Source organism: Oncorhynchus tshawytscha, unplaced genomic scaffold (assembly GCF_018296145.1).
Source record: "Oncorhynchus tshawytscha isolate Ot180627B unplaced genomic scaffold, Otsh_v2.0 Un_contig_1368_pilon_pilon, whole genome shotgun sequence".
Classification (NCBI taxonomy): Eukaryota; Metazoa; Chordata; class Actinopteri; order Salmoniformes; family Salmonidae; genus Oncorhynchus; species Oncorhynchus tshawytscha.
Genome location: NW_024609717.1, coordinates 244,891 through 252,500, shown reverse-complemented (window position 1 = coordinate 252,500; position 7,610 = coordinate 244,891). Strand labels below are relative to the sequence as shown.

General features: G+C 49.1%; 1 protein-coding gene across 1 annotated transcript in view; it reads right to left on the bottom strand.

The window, feature by feature from the left end:
- The window catches only part of LOC121845625 (collagen alpha-1(XI) chain-like), a 92,414-nt gene that overhangs the window by 19,641 nt on the left and 65,163 nt on the right, over positions 1-7,610 (bottom strand). The window contains exons 33-48 of the mRNA XM_042317212.1: positions 7,219-7,263; positions 6,915-6,968; positions 6,767-6,820; positions 6,355-6,408; positions 6,164-6,271; positions 5,917-6,006; positions 5,541-5,594; positions 4,255-4,362; positions 3,798-3,905; positions 3,659-3,712; positions 2,870-2,923; positions 2,600-2,707; positions 2,228-2,281; positions 1,336-1,389; positions 1,193-1,246; positions 907-960 (exon numbers count right to left, since the gene is read on the bottom strand). Of these exons, the coding sequence (XP_042173146.1) occupies positions 907-960; positions 1,193-1,246; positions 1,336-1,389; positions 2,228-2,281; positions 2,600-2,707; positions 2,870-2,923; positions 3,659-3,712; positions 3,798-3,905; positions 4,255-4,362; positions 5,541-5,594; positions 5,917-6,006; positions 6,164-6,271; positions 6,355-6,408; positions 6,767-6,820; positions 6,915-6,968; positions 7,219-7,263 (1,107 nt within the window). The remainder of the gene's footprint in view (positions 1-906; positions 961-1,192; positions 1,247-1,335; positions 1,390-2,227; positions 2,282-2,599; positions 2,708-2,869; positions 2,924-3,658; positions 3,713-3,797; positions 3,906-4,254; positions 4,363-5,540; positions 5,595-5,916; positions 6,007-6,163; positions 6,272-6,354; positions 6,409-6,766; positions 6,821-6,914; positions 6,969-7,218; positions 7,264-7,610) is intronic.

Below are 7,610 nucleotides of genomic sequence, written 5' to 3'. Positions count from 1 at the left end.
ACAGAGAGAGGGGTGGGGGGGACAGAGAGAGGGGTGGGGACAGAGAGAGGGGGAGGGGGGGACAGAGAGAGGGTTGGGGGACAGAGAGAGGGGTGGGGACAGAGAGAGGGGTGGGGGGGGACAGAGGGGGATGGGGGATGGGGGACAGAGAGAGGGGTGGGGGACAGAGAGAGGGATGGGGGACAGAGAGAGGGATGGGGGACAGAGAGAGGGGTGGGGGACAGAGAGAGGGGTGGGGGACAGAGAGAGGGGGGGGGACAGAGAGAGGGATGGGGGACAGAGAGAGGGATGGGGACAGAGAGAGGGGTGGGGGACAGAGAGAGGGGTGGGGGACAGAGAGAGGGATGGGGGACAGAGAGAGGGGTGGGGACAGAGAGAGGGGATGGGGGACAGAGAGAGGGGTGGGGGACAGAGAGGGGGGGGGGACAGAGAGAGGGATGGGGACAGAGAGAGGGGTGGGGGGGGACAGAGAGAGGGGATGGGGGACAGAGAGAGGGATGGGGACAGAGAGAGGGGTGGGGGACAGAGAGAGGGATGGGGGACAGAGAGAGGGATGGGGGACAGAGAGGGGGGGGGACAGAGAGAGGGGTGGGGGACAGAGAGAGGGATGGGGGACAGAGAGAGGGGTGGGGGACAGAGAGAGGGATGGGGGACAGAGAGAGGGGTGGGGGACAGAGAGAGGGATGGGGGACAGAGAGAGGGATGGGGACAGAGAGAGGGGTGGGGGACAGAGTGATTCCACACCTCACAAGCTACAGACAACAGACAACATGGAAAGCTGCAATACGCAGCCAGGGATTATGTTCACAAATCTGACTGACCTTTAGCCACGTCTTCATGACTTTTGTGAAAGTGTGATATGTGGTGCAGTTATGGGTGTCTGATGGCAGTGTATTCCAGACTTACGCTGCCTCCTGATACACCAACGGGTCCTGGGTCTCCCGATTCTCCATCCTCCCCCTGAGAGAGGGAGAGGGAGAGGGAGAGAGAGAGAGAGAGAGAGAGAGAGAGAGAGAGAGAGAGAGAGAGAGAGAGAGAGAGAGAGAGAGAGAGAGAGAGAGAGATAGATGAGAGAGGGAGAGGACAGAGGAGAGAGAGAGAGAGAGAGAGAGAGAGATGAAATGAGCCCCTCTCTTCCACAGACACATAATATCCCAGTGATATCCCACCACTGTAGTGTCTCTCTGCTCACCTTCTCTCCATTTACCCCTGGTTGTCCAGCCCCACCTGGACTGCCCAGAGCACCCTGCACAACACACAGAGGACAGGTTAGGGTGTTTGTGTGTATGTGTGCGTGTGTGTACTGTGTGTGGGACGGTGTGTGTTGGTCCTCACCTGTCCCCCACTAGGCCCTTGTGGCCCTCTGGGACCAAACTGACCTGGACGACCCTGATAGGAAAAGACAGTCAGTATAGTAATCAATCAACAGACCATCAAGTCATTATATTAATCAATCAACAGACCATCAAGTCATTATAGTAATCAATCAACAGACCATCAAGTCAGCCACTTTAATAATGGGAATTGATGGGAAATGATGTAAATATATCACTAGCCACTTTAAACAATGCTACCTTATATAATGTTACTTACCCTACATTATTCATCTCATATGCATACGTATATACTGTACTCTATATCATCGACTGCATCCTTATGTAATACATGTATCACTAGCCACTTTAACTATGCCACTTTGTTTACATACTCATCTCATATGTATATACTGTACTCGATATCATCTACTGTATCTTGCCTATGCTGCTCTGTACCATCACTCATTCATATATCCTTATGTACATATTCTTTATCCCCTTACACTGTGTATAAGACAGTAGTTTTGGAATTGTTAGTTAGATTACTTGTTGGTTATTACTGCATTGTCGGAACTAGAAGCACAAGCATTTTGCTACACTCGCATTAACATCTGCTAACCATGTGTATGTGACAAATAAAATTTGATTTGATTTGATTTTGATTTGATTTATAGTAATCAATCAATAGACCATCAAGTCAGTATAGTGATCAATCAATAGACCATCAAGTCAGTATAGTGATCAGTCAATAGATCATTAATAGATCTAGCTTCATTATGTGAATTAATGATGTCACAATCACCAATCAGTCTCCATCCACCTATCTAGTTCCAAACCACTCTATATAGTTTCTGTATCTGAATCAGTGGGCTGACAGGAAACAGTGTCATAAAGACAGGATGTGACCTCACCATCAAGCCGATGTGTCCGCTCTCCCCCTTCTCCCCTGGTAGACCAGGCATCCCCTAGGGAACACACAACCTCACGTTTAGAATTGTATACAAACAGTTGATTGACACACGAAAGCTGTAAGGATGGCAATTACTGCAGTCAATTACCATGACGACAGCAATACCACCCAAGACAATATCACCTGAGAATATTGAGAATATTGGAAGCCTGACACTTGAGGCCACTCACCTGTATGTGTGTGTGTGTGTGTGTGTGTGTGTGTGTGTGTGTGTGTGTGTGTGTGTGTGTGTGTGTGTGTGTGTGTGTGTGTGTGTGTGTGTGTGTGTGTGTGTGTTTGTGTGTGTGCGTGTGTGTGTGTGTGCGTGTCTCACCTGTAGTCCGATGGGTCCTTTGGAGCCCTTGAAACCCCGGAGACCCTCGTCACCCTTGGCCCCGTACATTCCCTGCTGGCCCCTGGGACCTGACTCCCCATCCACACCCTGGGAGAGAGGAGGGGGTAGGAGGGGCAGAGGGGGGAGGAGGGGCAGAGGGGGAGAAGGGGAGGGAAAGGGGAGGAGAGGGAGAGGGTTACTTTCAATCTTAAAAATGAATCCTTTAGACGAGAGAAACATTACAGGTATGTGGATGTAGAACAGACTCACAGGAACTCCTGACTGCCCCATCGGCCCCTGGCCACCGGTTGGTCCTGAGGGGCCCTAAAGAGACACAGACAGTGTTACTTAGTTACTGGGGAGATGACAGGCTATAACAAGGTTCACGAGACTAAATGGTTAAATATTTGGTATTAGTGTAGTATTAGTGCAGTATTGGTGCAGTATTGGTGCAGTATTGGTGTAGTCTTGTGGCAGTATTAGTGTAGTATTAGTGCAGTATTGGTGCAGTATTGGTGCAGTATTGGTGTAGTATTAGTGTAGTCTTATGGCAGTATTAGCTTAGTATTGGTGCAGTATAAGTGCAGTATTGGTGTAGTCTTATGGCAGTATTAGTGTAGTCTCTGGGTAGTCTTGTGGCAGTATTAGTGTAGTCTTGTGGCAGTATTAGTGTAGTCTTGTGGCAGTATTAGTGTAGTCTTGTGGCAGTATTAGTGTAGTATTAGCTTAGTATTGGTGCAGTATTAGTGTAGTCTTGTGGCAGTATTAGTGTAGTATTAGCTTAGTATTGGTGCAGTATTAGTGTCATCTTGTGGCAGTATTAGTGTAGTCTCCGGGTAGTCTTGTGGCAGTATTAGTGTAGTATTGGTAGTAGTATTGGTTTGGCATTAGTATAATAACAGTGTAGTATTAGGGTAGTACTGTATTAGTATAATATCAGAGTAGTATTAGGGTAGTATTGGTTTAGTATTCGTGTAGTATTAGGGTAGTATTGGTGTAGTACTGTATTAGTGTAATATTGGTGTAGATCTGGTGTAGTAATTATCTCAGTAGACTCACTGATTCTCCTTTGTCTCCTTTGCTGCCCTTCTGCCCTGGTCCTCCAGTCTCTCCCTACACACACACACAATAAACGCCTTCAGATACACACAACAACAACAACAACAACAACAACACACACAGGGACAGGCCATGTTACCTTATCCCCATCCTCTCCTGGGGGTCCTGCAGGGCCTGCAGCTCCAGGTAGTCCTAGAGGTCCCTGGTCTCCATCCTGTCCTGATGGTCCAATGGGACCCGCCCCTCCCTGGGACAACACAACACACAGACAGACAGTTACATTACCTACACACAACTCTGGAACTATAGGGACTCAGAACACAGAACTCAGAACTCACAATATGGAATGTAGAACTCAGAACTCACAATATGGAATGTAGAACTCAGAACTCACAATATGGAATGTAGAACTCAGAACTCACAATATGGAATGTAGAACTCAGAACACAGAACTCAGAACTCACAATATGGAATGTAGAACTCAGAATACGGAACTCAGAACTCACAATATGGAATGTAGAACTCAGAATACGGAACTCAGAACTCACAATATGGAATGTAGAACCCAGAATATGGAACACCTTTACAGTACCTACCGGTTCCCCCTTCTCTCCCATTGGTCCAGGTCCACCCACAGCCCCTGCCCTCCCAGGCTGACCAATGGCACCGGCTGACCCTGGGGGACCCCTCTCACCACCGGCCCCCTGCAGAGAGAGAGAGGGGGAGGGGATTTACATATGTATATTATACATCTTCACACTGTCTGTCTGGGGTCTGTGTTGGCAGATGGAGAGAGAGAAGTGTCTGTCTGTCTGGGGTCTGTGTTGGCAGATGGAGAGAGAGGAAGTGTCTGTCTGTCTGGGGTCTGTGTTGGCAGATGGAGAGAGAGGAAGTGTCTGTCTGTCTGGGGTCTGTGTTGGCAGATGGAGAGAGAGGAAGTGTCTGTCTGGGGTCTGTGTTGGCAGATGGAGAGAGAGAAGTGTCTGTCTGTCTGGGGTCTGTGTTGGCAGATGGAGAGAGAGGAAGTGTCTGTCTGGGGTCTGTGTTGGCAGATGGAGAGAGAGGAAGTGTCTGTCTGTCTGGGGTCTGTGTTGGCAGATGGAGAGAGAAGAAGTGTCTGTCTGGGGTCTGTGTTGGCAGATGGAGAGAGAAGTGTCTGTCTGTCTGTCTGTGTTGGCAGATGGAGAGAAGAGGGTCTGTGTTGGCAAGTGTCTGTCTGTCTGGGGTCTGTGTTGGCAGATGGAGAGAGAGGAAGTGTCTGTCTGTCTGGGGTCTGTGTTGGCAGATGGAGAGAGAGGAAGTGTCTGTCTGTCTGGGTCTGTGTTGGCAGATGGAGAGAGAGGAAGTCTGTCTGTCTGTGTTGGCAGATGGAGAGAGAAGGAAGTGTCTGTCTGGGGTCTGTGTGGCAGATGGAGAGAGGAAGTCTGTCTGTCTGGGGTCTGTGTTGGCAGATGGAGAGAGAAGAAGTGTCTGTCTGGGGTCTGTGTTGGCAGATGGAGAGAGGGAAGTGTCTGTCTGGGGTCTGTGTTGGCAGATGGAGAGAGGAAGTGTCTGTCTGGGGTCTGTGTTGGCAGATGGAGAGAGGAAGTGTCTGTCTGGGGGCTGTGTTGGCAGATGGAGAGAGAGGAAGTGTCTGTCTGGGGTCTATGTTGGCAGATGGAGAGGAAGTCTGTCTGTCTGTGCAGATGGAGAGAGAGGAAGTGTCTGTCTGTCTGAGGTCTGTGTTGGCAGATGGAGAGAGAGGAAGTGTCTGTCTGGGGTCTGTGTTGGCAGATGGAGAGAGAGGAAGTCTCTGTCTGGGGTCTGTGTTGGCAGATGGAGAGAGAGGAAGTGAGGAATAGAGAGAGAGGACAGATGTAGAAGGAGAGGAGAGAGGACTCACTATAGCTCCTGCTGCTCCGACTGGTCCTTCACCTCCTTTCAGACCAGCAGGACCCTGGGGAGAACACACTGCTATCATACCATCACAGGATCTGTGTCTGTGTCTGTGTCAGTCCCTGTCTCTGTGTCAGTCTCTGTGTCTGTCTGTCTCTGTGTCTGTGTATGTGTCTGTGTCTGTCTCTGTGTCTGTCTCTCTGTCTGTCTCTGTGTCTGTCTCTGTGTCTGTCTCTGTGTCTGTCTCTGTGTCTGTCTCTGTGTCTGTGTCTGTGTCTGTCTCTGTCTGTCTCTGTGTCTGTGTCTGTGTCTGTCTCTGTGTCTCTGTCTCTGTCTCTGTCTCTGTGTCTCTGTGTGTGTCTGTCTGTGTGTATGTGTGTTACCATGCCCCCGGCAGCCCCTCTGCTGCCTCTGAAGCCCCTAAGTCCTGGAGGACCAGCTTTCCCAGAAGTCCCTCCTGTGCCCGGGTCCCCCTGGAAAACAACAACAGCTCTGATTGGTGGAACGCTCATGAGGTCAATTGAACTTACCAATGAAGATGATTCTTGTAATGACTGGTAATGGTGATTATTGGGGTGAAAACAATGATGATTCATAATGATGATGATGATGATGATGACGAAGAATCACCTTAGCTCCCTCCTTCCCGGCGGCGCCAGGTAAGCCCTGCTCTCCCGGTACGCCAGGTGACCCGGGATGACCTCTGTCTCCCAACGACCCGGTCTCACCTGATTTACCCTGCAGCAACCAATGAGGTTAGCGAGAACACAAACAGACCAATCAGGTTAGAGAGAACACACATAGCAACCAATCAGACTCACCTGTGGCCCCACAACACCTCCTGGACCTGGGGGTCCCGTCTTTCCTTGGAAACCCTGGAGAGAGAGAGAGAGAGAGAGGGGAGAGAGGGAGAGGGAGAGGGAGAGAGAGGGAGAGAGGGAGGGAGGGAGAGAGGGAGAGAGAGGGGAGAGAGAGAGGGAGAGAGGGAGGGAGAGAGGGAGGGAGAGAGGGAGAGAGAGAGAGAGGGAGAGAGGGAGAGAGAGAGGGGGAGAGAGGGAGAGAGGGAGGGAGAGAGAGAGAGGAGAGAGAGAGGGAGAGAGAGAGAAGGAGAGGGAGAGAGAGAGAGAGAGAGAGAGGGAGAGGGAGAGGGAGAGAGGGAAAGAGAAGAGATAGACATTAGTGGATGGATAGGTGTATTTAGGTAACTTCTTGTGACCTCTAACCTCTACTCACCGGCTCTCCTCTCTGACCTGGATGACCCGGAAGTCCATCTTTCCCCGCTGGACCCTACACACACACACAGGAAGGGACATCACAGTCACACAATTCAACATCCTGTTACACTACAATGACAGTGTGTGTGTGTGTGTGTGTCACTCACGTTCGGTCCCTTGGGTCCTGATTCCCCGTTCCGTCCTTGTGGCCCTTGAGGCCCCTAGACAACACATAAATGAATCAATCAAACAGTCAATCAGTTAATTAATCAAACACTTATCCAACCAATCAAACACGTGATTCAATCAATTAAGCAATTAGCAAGTTAGCCAATTAACAAATTAACCAATCAAACACTTACACAACCAATCAACCAGTCAACAAATATACTAATTAACAAATCAGCCAATCAACTAATTAACCAATCAATCAATAAACCAATCAATGAGGCATGACATTCCTGTCCTTACCCTGTCTCCAGTTGGTCCATTGGGTCCATCATGTCCAGAGGAGCCCTGTGACAGACAGCACGGAAAACAGACTAATCAAATACAATTGTGTTGGTCGCATATTTAGCGAGTGTTACTGCGTGTGTAACGAAATGCTTATGTTCCCAGCTCCGACAGTGCAGTAATATCTAACAATACAAAGCAATACAGGCAAACCTAAAAAGTATAAGAATGGAATCAAGAAATGTAGAAATATTAGGACGAGCAATGTCCGAGTCCGGAATATAAATCTATATGTATAGAATGTATTCAGACCCCTGGACTCTGTCCACATTTTGTTACGTTACAGCCTTATCCTAAAAATGATTTATTTTTTTAAATCCTCAGTAATCTACACACAATACCCCATAATA